At 36.7% G+C, this 13,937-nt stretch overlaps 2 protein-coding genes and 1 pseudogene across 2 annotated transcripts; 2 read left to right on the forward strand and 1 right to left on the reverse strand.

Annotated features, from left to right (window-relative positions):
* The first annotated feature begins 1,765 nt into the window (after positions 1-1,765).
* LOC135690549 (uncharacterized) lies at positions 1,766-3,854 on the forward strand. The gene has a single exon (XM_065208134.2). It carries the CDS (start codon positions 2,075-2,077, stop codon positions 3,113-3,115), a length of 1,041 nt encoding a protein of 346 aa, XP_065064206.2. The 5' UTR covers positions 1,766-2,074; the 3' UTR covers positions 3,116-3,854.
* Positions 3,855-7,163: 3,309 nt separating this feature from the next.
* LOC135690864 (uncharacterized) lies at positions 7,164-9,563 on the forward strand. Its single transcript, XM_065208548.2, has one exon. The coding sequence runs from the start codon at positions 7,233-7,235 to the stop codon at positions 8,685-8,687; it is 1,455 nt and encodes a 484-aa protein (XP_065064620.2). The 5' UTR covers positions 7,164-7,232; the 3' UTR covers positions 8,688-9,563.
* Positions 9,564-9,883: 320 nt separating this feature from the next.
* LOC135690865 (dynein axonemal assembly factor 19 pseudogene) lies at positions 9,884-13,335 on the reverse strand (annotated as a pseudogene).
* Positions 13,336-13,937: the final 602 nt, after the last annotated feature.

Genomic DNA, 13,937 nt, shown 5'->3' on the forward strand with positions numbered 1-13,937 from the left:
GATTTAACCATGTGCCTGTGCATCATCAAGGATGTTGTGTGCATTTATGGTTCCTTAATTTCTGTTTCCACGAGTCTATTAATTTTACTGTATCTGTAAGTATCTAATTTGGTTCCTTAAACATGCAGATAACTAAATCTATACGTACTGATAAGTTACTAATTTCCCACAACACATGTGTGAGCACGTCTCCAGCACATATTCCGAAAAATTAGTAAGTGCCAAAAATGGTACAGATTTAACGGTAATTTAGACAATTATAAAAGTTATGACACACGTTAGACATAATAATGATATTAATTTTCTTACTTTCATATTAAAACAATTTCGTCCACCTTGGAATTCGCACCATCCCCACTTAAACACAAATTTGTTCGCCTCCATGGAATTTTTTAGAAAAGCTAAAAAATTCTATGGTTAAGTCATCTTCACACAATCGGCTGAAGGTACGGGCACATTCTTCACGCTCATAGCAAATTTAATTTGCAACATTGATTAGGTTTATCTCGTCAGTTTTATGAATGAGACAGGTTTTTAACTTTCCTTAGACTTGATCCCGGGAGGGGGGACTCAGTCTGTTGGTAAAACGTATTACACGTGAGTACCGAAAAACTCGAAAAAAGCTAGAATTCTGGGACATAGAATTTTGAAAATTGGGTTGCATTCTTAATCGGTCAGAGGAAAAAAAAAAGAATTTACTTATATGATGTTGCAGATAACTTTTTAGATAAATGAATGGCATATTGAAGTACAACAAATTTTGCAAAACGTCTAGTCTTGTATATTGTTCTAATCCTAGATAAGAAATTTAAGTCTTTGTTAGCATGTATTCATTGCAAGGACACAACTTTTTCATTTCTTCATAAAAAACATTGAACACAATGTTGCGAAGCAAGCTATATATTGCAGTTAAAGTTATGATTTTTCTAATATATATGTCAAGAACCACAAGGGATTATTGTTGAAATCAAATTTAGTAAACTCTGCATTTTAAGTTGCCTATTCATAAGTTTAAGAAAAATAATGGTTCTAGCATGAATTGGTATCAGAAATTCCTGCTCAAGCTTGAATATTATCAGTGAAAAGAGTTACACAATTTTGGCAAAGTCACTGAATAGGGTACATTTTACGCATCCCAGAATCAGAGATAGGGCTCCAGTTTCTACTTTCGAGAACACACGCGATATACATTGGACCAACTGACTGTGCCCGCCGGGGACTTGACCGGACCTGTCACTAATGCGTTTGTTGCTGAAGACATACTAACGAAATTTTCTCGCGGATCTGACAGTCTCCTTCGCAGTTGATATTGTTCATCACAGGAGCTTGCGCTTTTTGCATCAAAACCAAGTAAAAATTTAAGGAATTTTCAATGAATGGTCCTCCAACAACGTCCAGAGTTATGTTATTTTACTTAGTTTATAAAGGCAGAATATCTGGCATTGAAAAAATACACGCAATATATTTCAAAAAGAGGCATTTATTTATACTTTTTGCAAACAGGGGGGGCCTGTGCCCCCGTGGCCCCCTGGCTCCGGCGGCCCTGTTATAAGCTTTAGACGGGTATAATGTGGATAACATGTGGATAATATGCGGAAGAACGCCGTAGTAGGAGCAAAAGCGCATTTGACAGTTGATGTGTCCTCATGGTGCGATGATGACAGTCAACTGTGATCATCTATTGTCTTATCATGTCGAAGACCCCCCTGGTGCTAAGGTTCCTTCTTAATGTTAGTACTGAAGAGTCCTGGGTCTTTGGGTCTGGTTTTTACCAACTAGAAAGTCGTTAAAGGCAGTGGGTCGCGCCGTTCAATGGTTTATCGAAACGAAGAACAACAATTCTATTTCAGTGAGTTTTCATTTCGTAACAAAAGACGCTTAATGATGCTAACGATGAGTTGTTACAATTTGTCACGCTTCTCTAATTTCGAGGACCCGAAATTCAATAAAATGAACAGCGCGACACAATGCCTTTAAACAATAGGTGATCTTGGTATGAAAATTGAACAATAAACAATCTTGGTATCGCTTCCTCGACTCGAGTGCCTTGCTTCATGCTGCTGTCATAGATAAAATGGCGGAGGGAAACGTCCCGTGTGTTCTTGTTACTGGTGCTTCAGGCTACGTTGCCAGCCATTGCATCAAAAAGCTACTGGAAGATGGAGAATATCGAGTTAAAGGGACAGTTAGAAGTTTGACAAATGAAACAGTTTGTGAAGCTTTGAGGAATTTGGTTCCTGGCGCAAAGCACCAACTTGATCTTGTGCAAGCAGATTTGCTGGACGAAGAATCATGGAAAGATGCCGTTGAAGGTTGCACGTACGTCCTTCATGTTGCTTCTCCATGTTCCCTTGAGACGCCAAAACACGAAGATGAGCTCATAAAACCAGCTGTTGATGGAACCCTGAATGTTTTGAAGGCTTGCAAGGAAGTGGGTGGTGTCAAGAGAGTCGTTCTCACCAGCTCTATTGCTGCAATTTACATTGGCAATTTAAAGAAAGAGCTTGACGAAGGAGACTGGTCAGATGTTACACAAGCAGGCGCCTATAGTAAAAGCAAATGCTTAGCGGAAAAAGCTGCTTGGGATTTCGTTAAAGAATTGCCGGACGAAAGCAAGTTTGAACTGGTAACAATCAATCCTGGCTTCATCGTAGGCCCCCTTCTCATAAAGAAAGAATGTGAAAGTTATAAAATCATCAAGCGACTTTTGTTACGAGAAATGCCTGCAGTGCCTGACTTTTGTGCTGCTATGGTTGATGTGAGGGATGTTGCAGAAGCACATGTAAAGTCTATCACGAACCCGGATGCTGCTGGACACAGACACATATTGTCTTTTGGGAACCATTCCTACTCTATTTTACAACTGGCTGATATCCTAGCGAAAGAATTTAACAGTAAAGGCTTCAATGTACCAACAACAAAAGTACCAAAACCATTGATATGGCTCTTTAGCTGGTTTGACAAGAGTCTCAAAGCTGCATATCCATGCATAGGAACAACTTGGAACATGAATATTAACCGCATGAAAAATGTACTTGGTATAGAAGGTCGTGATATAAATGAAGCGACTATAGCCATGGCACAAAGCATGATTGATCTTGGAATGACGGCTTGAAGATGCTCCTGCTAACCCTCCAGCAGACAAATCTAGTTAAACCCCTTGCAAATTTTTAACAATGCTTAACAAAGCTTTGATTAATAAAAGCTACTCAAATTATAATTTAACCCAACCAATTTTATTTTGCATCTAAGTATTTTGACCCTGCTGAAGGTGGGTCTATGATTTTCTTCGTTGTTTAAAAGAATTTTGATCTGAATTGTGCTAAAAAAGCTGAATTGATAGAAGCTCTGTTCGAATTTGAAAGTGTTTCAGCAAATGGAGATTGTTTTTCGAGTGGTGGGACATATATATTTAAATACAAATAAGTGCCAGTGTCAGACATTAGGAAACTGGAAGCACGGCTATTAAGAAACATCTAAATTTTAAAATAATGAAATACTCCAAAAAGTCATAATTTTCGTCCAATACTGATGCAAACGACGAAAATTTTTCAAAAGTCTAGCTTGTGCATTAAAAGAGTTTATAATACTGCTGCTAACCTTTGAGACAATTTAAACGAGGACCTTTTACACTTTGTCAAATTAAAACCTGGCGATGATTCTTTTATTACTTGTTACATTTCTTCTTATGTTTCTCATTTTTTCTTTCCTAAGTCCTAAAATGCGTGACTGTGTTGCGTAAAATTCGTAAAGCGTATCTCGTGATAAATGCTTTTATTAATGTAAACTGTTTGCCCTGCGTAGTCGTAGTAAGTTGTAGCTTAGCCTTGAGAAATGAGTCCTTGCTGAATATACGGTTGCCGTCTCCTTTCGGGTCAACTCTGCCGGACACATAAACACTACACTTGACTCAACTATGCAAAGATGCTTTGCAAAGATGCAACGCGAATTGGAAGAAAGTCCAAACATATTGTTGCAAGCACTCTGCACTTCTTCTCTAGATTCAGGAACGTTGCTAAGGTGGAATTTGTGAAAAAAAATTAAGTACAATAACGACGAGTTTTTTGACATGTTTGAGTACTTCGTTGCGGTACTCCATTATTTAGACTTCCAAAAATATAGTTCAAAACTAGTCCCAGAAATATTCTTGGAGTGAGGATTTCATTCAATGCCACCGCAGCCTTCTTCAATACTTTGTACCAAGATTCATGAGGCTTTAAAGGATTTGCTTACCCACTTTGCTGACAAGTGACAAATGGGACCGAGCGATGGCCTTGTGTAGAGTAAGAAATCCCGGCCAAGGTTTGAAATCAAGTTGAAAAAACCACCTTAAAACAGTTGGCAAGGTTAGCAAGACATTGTCTGTTGATCTAAAAATACCATGCTATTTTATGCGGGACCAGTGCAAAAAATTTGGTTGAAAAAATGTTTGTTTTCTTGAATGTACAAACATGCAGATTTCCATCATGAAACTTAATTAAAGGACTGCTTCTGCCTGTTGGACTGGAATAAAGCAAGGGGGCAATTGCACCCGCAGCCTTAATGACTTTCCATTGTTTTAAACAACATGCTATTGTCCCCCACTTAAAATAAACAAAGGTTTGCCCCCGCAGCTAATTTCCCCTGGAATAGGCTATGGAATGAAGTTACCCAAAGAGCTAAGTAGAGAAATATAAGAAACATTAATGACTTTGCTACCCAAAGTATGGCCAAATAAAACCGTCCAACCTTAATTACAGAAGTATACAGGGGTCAACTGATTTAAAGCGAGATGTTAGAGGTTGTTTCAAAGGCCACCAAGGTCTTTATAGAAAGAGGAAAACTTGCAACCTACCAAGACAAAGGGTAAGGGTGGTGATTTTAAAAGAAAAACCTATCCTTATAGAACTGTAGCTACAATCCCGGACAAAAATGTTGAGACAAAACGCAATTTTTGTGATTTTCTACTTTACCTTGCCCCTGTAAATTCGAAAATCCCCCCATTCCCCCCGAAGCAATGTTGGGTTTATAGTCCTATCGTTTTTTATTCAAAATCATGCATTCAAATTGAATTGGGGGAGGGGCAAAGCTATTTTTCAAAGAAAAGAGAAAACACAAAGTTTTTCTATAGAGTTCTAAAGAGATGACGTCACAGAAATCTATTTGTACAATTTTGAATTTAGATTCCATACCATAACCTAAAAGAGCATCATGAAATACCCCTAAATGTGCAAAATTAGTCAAATATGTTTTGAATTGGCAGAGATATGGCCACGTATGTATTGGCTCTTTCCCCATCAACCATCAACAGAGCGAAAATAACAGTGATTCGTTAGCGAATTTAAAATCTTCCATTGGCCATATCTCACCCGATTATAGACATATTTGACTGAACTTGCATAATCGGAAGTATTGCATGGTGTTTTTTTAAGCTATGTAGTTCAATTTCAAAAATTCGAAAAATAGCCTTTTTGCGACGTCACACTTCAGAACTCTATTTTTGTCCGGGATTGTAGATTCTCGCAAGAATAAGATGCGAGAAGGTTCAAGTCTTGTCTACAGATCATGATCTTTTACGTTGATGGTTGACTTGAAAATCTTAAGATGAACCTTGATGACCTACAAGCAAGCTTCAAATAAAGTAAAACTCGTACGACGAATTCGTCCCAATATAAATAAATAAGTGCTAAATAAGTAACTGAATTGAGAATTTCGACAAGTTAAGCAGCTCTTTAGAAACTTTCACAATTAAGTTATACTTATATCGACATCTAGATAGACTAAAATAAACAGACTATTGTGACACAACTCTGGGTTTCACGTGTAAACAATCATCAGGTGTAAGCGCTCCGATAAGTTGAGCACTCTAGACAGCAATATGATAGTTACTTTAATATATGATTATATATATATTTATAAAAAATTTTTTTGCATAGGCCCAGAGAGTGCATGAGTAAAAAAAGGCAGCGGGTATTTACAATTGTACCTAAATAAAGAGTCACTTCTCAGTTTCTAGAATGGCGTTCTTCTACAAATTAGTTTTTTTGGTCGGCTTACTTGTCAGTGGTGTTGCGGAAATGTCTCTGCGGCGGTGCTTGCGCCCATGATATTGCTGATTTGGAAAATTTTCCTCTTACATTAGCCGTGAGGTCAGCAGAATGGTAGTCACATGAATGTCAAAAGGGTTATTTTTACCCTTGCCAAAAGGGTTATTGAATTCAATCGTTACTGAAGAAAGGAGGTGTTTCTCGGAGTTTGTCTTAGAACGTGGCTAAGTAATTTTCATTTTCTTTTCTGCTATTCTTTGGCTCTATAACATTCTGCAACGTTGGCTGCAGAATTCCCGCTCAAGCTCAATGTTGGAATTGAACTAATTGCTGAAAAACTGCTACTTACTTGTATGTAGCCTGAGCCCCAGACTCCAAATATATTGTTCAATAATTTTAGTTTGGGGACTTGAACTCAGGCCACTTAATTGCGATATGCAGAGCTTCCACTTGGAAGGATTTATCCTTTTTTCGGGAATTTTGGCCGATTCAGAGGAAAAAGGAAAGAATTTGAAATTAGAAGGAATTTGGAAAGATTTTCTAAGAAATTAAGAGGAAATTGTTGAAATGCATTTGGAAAATCCAAACAGCATTACGTTGTTTTTGTTTAGTTGGTTGGCTTTAATTATCCTTTTGTAGCTATTTTGTACACACCAACTGATAACAAAGAAGTGAAAAAAAGACAATAAATTCTCCTCCGTATAATTAATAACTCTCGTAGAGTTGTTATGACATTAGAAAGGGCTGTTTCAAAATTTTTGAATTTTGATCACATAACCTGAAAGATCTATACTATATATGCCCCCGACAAACCACAGTAATTTTCTCTCATCTCTAAACTTGATGAGCCATGCTAAAACAGCAGAAATCTGTAGCAAACTTCCAAAACTTAATATCGTTCATTGGTCATTCCTCACCCAATTTGTAACATTTTTAATTTAACACAAGAATTTTTTCGGGAAGTTACTTGAGGAAAAAGTAAAACCACTAATATGATTGCTAAAATTCAACAAATGACACATGTGTAGCCAAGTCCACAGGTGGTAGCTGGTAAAAATGCATGGTCAAAATTCTGTTATCTTTATCGTCTGTAAATATATTTAAAAGACCCGCCTTGACTTCTGGGATTGGTGCCTGTGTGGCATACACAACAAGCACAATACTGGGTACGTAAAATTTTCATTCCTTGCATCACACTGTTAGAAAATGGCGGAGGGAAACGCCCCGTGTGTTCTTGTTACTGGTGCTTCAGGTTTCGTTGCAAACCATTGCATCAAAAAGCTATTGGAAGATGGAGAATTTCGAGTTAAAGGGACAGTTAGAAGTTTGTCGAATGAAACAGTTTGTGAAGCTTTGAGGAATTTGGTTCCTGACGCAAAGTACCCACTTCAACTTGTGCAAGCAGATTTGCTGGACGAAGGATCATGGAAAGGTGCCGTTGAGGGTTGCACGTATGTCCTTCATGTTGCTTCTCCATTCTTCACTGAGACGCCAAAACACGAAGATGAGTTCATAAAGCCAGCTGTTGATGGAACCCTGAATGTTTTGAAGGCTTGCAAGGAAGTGGGTGGTGTCAAAAGAGTCGTTCTCACCAGCTCAATGGCTGCAATTTTCGTCGGCAATTTGAAGAAAGAACTTGACGAAGGAGACTGGTCAGATGTTAAAAAGGCAAATGCCTATGAAAAAAGCAAATGCTTAGCGGAGAAAGCTGCTTGGGATTTCGTTAAAGAATTGCCGGACGAAAGCAAGTTTGAGTTGGTAGCAATCAATCCTGGCTTCATCATAGGCCCCCTTCTGATGAAGAAAGAATGTGCCAGCTTCAAAACCATTAAACAGCTTTTGGTTAGAGAAATGTCTGCCGTGCCTGATCTTCGTATTGCTATTGTTGATGTAAGGGATGTTGCAGAGGCACATGTGAAGTCCATCACAAACCCAGATGCTGCTGGGAACAGACACATATTGTCTGCAGGAAACAATTCCTACTCTTTTTTGCAACTGGCTGACAGTCTAGCAAAAGAATTTAACAGCAAAGGTTTTAATGTACCAACAAAAAAAGCACCAAAACCATTGTTGTGGTTTTTTAGTTGGTTCAATAAGGATCTCAAGGCTTCTTATCCCTATATAGGTGTAGCTTGGAAGATGAATAATAGTCGCATGAAAAATGTACTTGGTATAGAAGGTCGAGATATAAATGAGGCTGTTGTAGCCATGGCCCAAAGTATGATTGATCTTGGAATGGTTCAAAAGCCACCAGAAAAAATCCCAGGTGGAGGTGCAACAGGAAAATCTGCCGAGACTGCTAGTAATGAGGGAAAGAAGGATGGAGATTCTACAGGAGAAGCAAAAGGTAAGGAAGATGGGGGACAAGTTGAGGAAAAGAAGGAGGAAGGTAAAGAAGATAATGGAAAGGAAGAAGAAGGTAAAGTAGATGATGCAAAAGAAGAAGAAGGTAAAGTAGATGATGAAAAGGAAGAAGAAGGTAAAGTAGATGATGAAAAGGAAGAAGAAGGTAAAGTAGATGATGAAAAGGAAGAAGAAGGTAAAGAAGTTAAGGGAGAGAAAGAGGAAGAAGAGGGAAGAGAGGACATAGAAAAGGAAGGAGAAAGTCAAGATGCCGAAGAAAAAAAGGATGACAAGGAAGACAAACAGAATGAAAAGTAGGATTGAGTGAAAGATGAGAAGGAAATGGAAAGTAGGAATTAGAATTTTGGCTGCCATTATGAATAACGACGAAGAAATTGTTAAGGTATGTAGTAATTTAGAAATTAAAATTGGGTTTTCATAAGGGATTTTTGTGACATTAATATGCAGCTGACTGGGCTTGAATTTTATGAATGTATTCTTATTTACTTTTTGCATCTAAAAAGTTTATTTCTTGGCTTCTATTTATAGAATAGCTTGCTAAAATAGAGAAAAAAGGCTGGAGTTTTAGTTGGTGTTGCTTTATTTAGATCAAGGTGCAGGCATGCAGTATGTCATATTTATTGATAAAAATGAGAACTGATCGCGTAAAGGGGTAAAAATTTCCTTTGTTCCTTCATATGAATGGCTCTGTAGGAACCTATCCCTGCAACATTATGAAACCCCCCCCCCCATTAAACTTCCCTCCCGCATTTCTGAGTAGAAACTTCATAAATATAGAAATATGAAAGTGCAAACTTCTGATCCCTTTTGCCTGAACTGAAATATCTATTTACCTCTTTCTTTCCCTTTTATGTCATTTTAGTTTCATAAAAAACCTGAATTCTTGAAATGGAGATTAGTATACTTGATTTTTATAACAAAGTTTGACACATCAACCGTTTTGAAATTTCAAAATTAAGTTCCAAGGAAGTGTGTCAGCCCATACTTTTATGCATTTCATTAGCACAACAGCCACAATGGAAATTGTTTACCTCTAGATACAACTTACACTGGTATCTTTGCATCATACTCATATACATATAGCTCTTATAGTTTTGAAAACTCACAGATATTTAATATAAAATGTCAAGTCTTGATTATAATTCATTGTATCATAGAAACATAGAATTCAAACTGTTGTACATTCTTTGTTTACACCTGCTATTTCCATAGACATGTTTATTACAGACAGGTGGCTGTTATTATCTAAGATTCATTATCATTGATAAATATAGAACTTTCTCCATTTGACCCTAATGTCTTTAAATCTCAACAATGAATGAATTGACTATATCAACCGTAAGTCAGGAGGTGTTATCAATTGAACTGCATTAACTTAAATAACAAGTTATTTGAGAACAAAGCACAACCTCTCCCATTTGTTAAGTCTGCATGCAGGCTATTCATTTCATTCAATGTTAATTAACATTTAGTGACTTTTTATAGTTTTATTATAAAAGTTTTAGGTCAAAAGTACAAGCTTGCTAAAGATGATAGTTGTTCAACAACAACTTGTGTTAAAACAATGTATCTCATATCTGCAATTAAGCGTCTCATGTTGAATTTTAAATATGTATCAATTTTGCTAGCTGTTTTTGGGACAGGTGCTCAATTTACTGAGGGCATGAATGTTAAAGGGTTGTTAACTTTAATGACTCCAAACTTGCAGATTGTAGAGGAGTAAACACACATAAAACAAAAGCACTGTGTATTTTATTGTATTATTCATTTGAGCTAGATAAATGATTTATTTAATTCTATTTAAATTACACTTATCTTCTCAATTTGGAAGGGACTATTGCTTTTGGTCATTAAACTTTGTAACTTGCCTAAAAAAATATTAGATAAATTGATGATCAGTGGATCAAGAAAAACAATATGTCTATTTTACTCTGACCAAGCAAAATATTTTCCCTCTCAGCTTGCAAGGGTAACCTTAAATAATTAGGGTTGCCCCCAAGAGATAGAAACAGTCAACTTCAAACCAAATTATAATGCAGGAAAATTGGCCTCGATTTCTGCTGAAAGTAGGACTTTTGGTAATTTTTTGGGTATGACTTGATTTGAAATTACTTGTACTTCTGAGGAATAATTGGTAAGAGTCCATTTGTCTACACTGAATCATAAGATTGTCAGCCTTTTTGAAAGGAAAGTCAAGTCTAAATCTTATTCAAGTCTAGACATTTTATGGCATTTTGTTTCATTTTGTTTATCTTTATCCACTGAACTTTCAGAATTAATTATCTCTGACTTACAAACTGCCATTTAGGATATTTGATAAATGGAGTCAATACCAAGCAAGAATTCTAGTCCTACCTACATTATACATTTTGCATTCTCCACTTGAATGAGGAAGAGCAATTTAAGGTGCAACATAAAAGCCAATTGTTGATCACATTACAATTGATTCCAAACATATTTTAGCAATAAGAATCTTGCTAGCATCAAACCCAAAGTCATAGACAATGTGAAATGAAACAACTTACTCAGCTCTCTAGTTTGAAAAAGTCGACTTGTGACCAAAAAAAGATGGCTTACTTTATAACTTTATATTGATACTAATATGTGCTATTTTTAATGCTGATCAAATGAAATTTTATTAGAATATTGTAGCATTAGATTTCACAGAGGGTTCTTATTTTACTTGAATGGTACTATTTACTTTAAGGAAGTTATCTTTCTGTTCCCTTCTCGTGCCTTATTTACCCAAACTGGTAAGCATCCTCATTGTGGGAAAAATGAACTTTTCTTGTCCATTCCCTGCCCAAAATTTAAATTGCTTCGAAACTTGAGTCCATTAAGTTGTATTTAATGTTTAGGATTCAGATGGGTTACCTTCAGCATTTTGTGCCAATACACCAATGGCTAATTGATGAAGGATCTGGCAAGGTCTACTGAGAGAGCTATCTTAGATACATTCAAGGAATTCCTTTGTTTATCTTTTCCATTTTCAACTGATCTTTTCTAACATATCAAATTAAATATCACTGGATAAGCTCTTTAAAATAAGCTTTAAGTTTATGTATAAATTTATTTCTTATGTTCGTGAGAAACACCCTGAGAACTAAATGAACAAATGATAATATTATTGATGAAGTCCTGTTGGAGGGTCAAAGTTCTGTTGGAGGGTCATTGCAAGCTATGCATGCAATGGGCTAAACATTTCCAGGGGTGGACCTAGGATTTTTGGTGACAATAGCTCAAATCTTTTGGGATTGGGACCATGCCTTTCTTGTGTTTATATTGCTGTAACCATGTGTGTTTATAGTTGCTTCGTATTCATAAGTATTCCTTTGGTTTTTTTTCTATTTTCTAGTAGGTCCTTGCCTTTCAAGATACATTACAGGGAACACGAGTTATAGTCTAATGTTGGTGACAGAGCGGTGAAGTACCGTGGATACTCGTATTATATTGGTCAAAAGGCCATTATCAAACCTGACTATAGCTTCACAATAGCTCACGCCAAAAATTGTAGTATGGGTTTCATTGTCTATGTCGCCTTTTCCAGAGCAAATCCCCAGACCAACTATAAATTAGACCATTCTGCTCTCAGTGTTTTATATCTTATCTGTAGCATTGGTTGAAAAATCTTAGAGGCATGGTGATGACACATTGCCAGCATTGTATGTTTGTAAATCATATTTGATAACTAGATATGCTATTTTCAAATGTTGATAGGGTTGATATCAGAGAAAGAATTAACACATTTTAGGGACTGCAAGGAAACTTTGAATTCCAAAAACGAAACACAGAGAATCTGACTATAGCCCAAGCTGCAGTTGCTATAATCTGGATCTGCTTTTACTCATACTTTCAGGTTCGGTGCTATGGAGCAGGAGGGGGCACGCTGGCATTTATAAAATATAGTACCAAAGGGAATATTTGTAGAGCTTATGGTGACAGAAAATCATAGAAATATACTGAGTTAATAACATTTTTGTGGAACATTTTTCTGTACACAAAGGAGAGGTTTTCATAAAATTTGCGTAAAAAGTCAACATTATAACAGGGCCATCAAAGCCAAGGGATAGGGGGCTGGAGCCCCCAATAATTGTCAAACTGTATTATATTTCCTTGATAAAACTGTACTGAATGGGAGAAAAATATGAATTTCGTTCTGATGGCACTGTCATAATCTTTAATATATATTAGCCTAAGTACCTTAATTTAAGTTCATTTAACAACTCTGTCTGTTCTTCGTCCGCATTTTCTGTGAGCTTTTCAAATAATTCATTTGCTGCATTTTTTTCAGTTTTACTAAGAAACTGTAATGACAGCATAAATCGTTTGCTCTTAGACAGGTTTTTCAGAATACATAAAATCTTAGCAGTATAAACCGAGCTAAAGCACTCATTGAGAGCTGTGATTATCTCTCCTATCAAATCACCTACTAGTTCTGAGGCCAATATTTTACCAGCATTCAAACTGTCTAATTTTATTAAGTACTGGTATCGTGTCAGACTTGTTCTCAACGACGTTTTCCATTTTTTGACAAACGAAGTTACAGATTCGGTTTTGCCACTTGTCGGATCGTCAACTTCAACGATATTTTCTTCTTGGGGTAGACTCATGTCATTCTTGCTTGAAGAACAAACAGGATTTAATGGCTGATGACGCTTAGATGTGCCGTCAATGTCTTTCCTTTCCAAAGGTTGAAGACTAGATGCCAAAACAATGTTTCGGAATTCTTCATACGAACCAACTCTTTGTTCCACTGCTCTGAATTTCGCAGCATTCTCCCGGGAATATTTTTTGTCAGCCTCCACAGCAGCTGCAAGTTCTTTTTCTAGTTTAGTGAAATCGATGTCGTCCGTTTCTGCATTCATTTTTAGAGCAAAATATTGAAAGTTCTCTGAATGAGACTAATGGCGTCGGTTTGTCGCTAGGAAGTTGGTTGTTGTTGATGTTGACAGGTACTTGCATTGTTGTTGTAGTGGTAACTAACGAGTATCTATGTATAAAAAACTTTTGTAGATCAGTGTTTGTAAGTTGATTTATCTTGCATTAACTGATCTTTAATAGGGGCGCTTACACAGGGGGCTGAAGGGGCAGCTGCCCCTCCTGCCCTCTTTGAAGAGGGGCAGAGGGGGCTAGAAATGCCCTGAAGTATAAGAAAATACTATAGGATCTTATCGATAGCCAATGACCATTTTGACCACTCTTGTTATGTTAATATCTTTGTATTAGAAAATATTAGAAACAAAAAGGCAAAGGATGAAAAGTTTGTCTGTGACAAGGTCAACCACAAGAGGGAAAGCGACACAGATAATAGATGATAAACAAACGATGTGTTCCCTCAGAAGTACTCCAGGAACCCAAGGTGGATAAATCGGTATAAAAATTTAGCGGGCAATCAAAATTTTACAACCAGTCTATTTTTCACAGCCATGATTTTTTATGAAACCAAATATTGTGAATAGTGACAAGGTCATTTAATACCCATTTTTATGTATGGACACTGCCCCTCCTGCCCTTATCCTTTGCAGGCGTATTCTTTAATGCCTTTAA

The sequence above is a fragment of the Rhopilema esculentum genome, unplaced genomic scaffold (assembly GCF_057945365.1).
Source record: "Rhopilema esculentum isolate cy_ngs unplaced genomic scaffold, ASM5794536v1 HiC_scaffold_23, whole genome shotgun sequence".
NCBI lineage: Eukaryota > Metazoa > Cnidaria > Scyphozoa > Rhizostomeae > Rhizostomatidae > Rhopilema > Rhopilema esculentum.

What these genes read in the sequence shown, in the direction of transcription:
- LOC135690549 (XM_065208134.2), top strand. Translation starts at nt 2,075, where the DNA reads ATGGCGGAGGGAAACGTCCCGTGTGTTCTTGTTACTGGTGCTTCAGGC.
- LOC135690864 (XM_065208548.2), top strand. Translation starts at nt 7,233, where the DNA reads ATGGCGGAGGGAAACGCCCCGTGTGTTCTTGTTACTGGTGCTTCAGGT.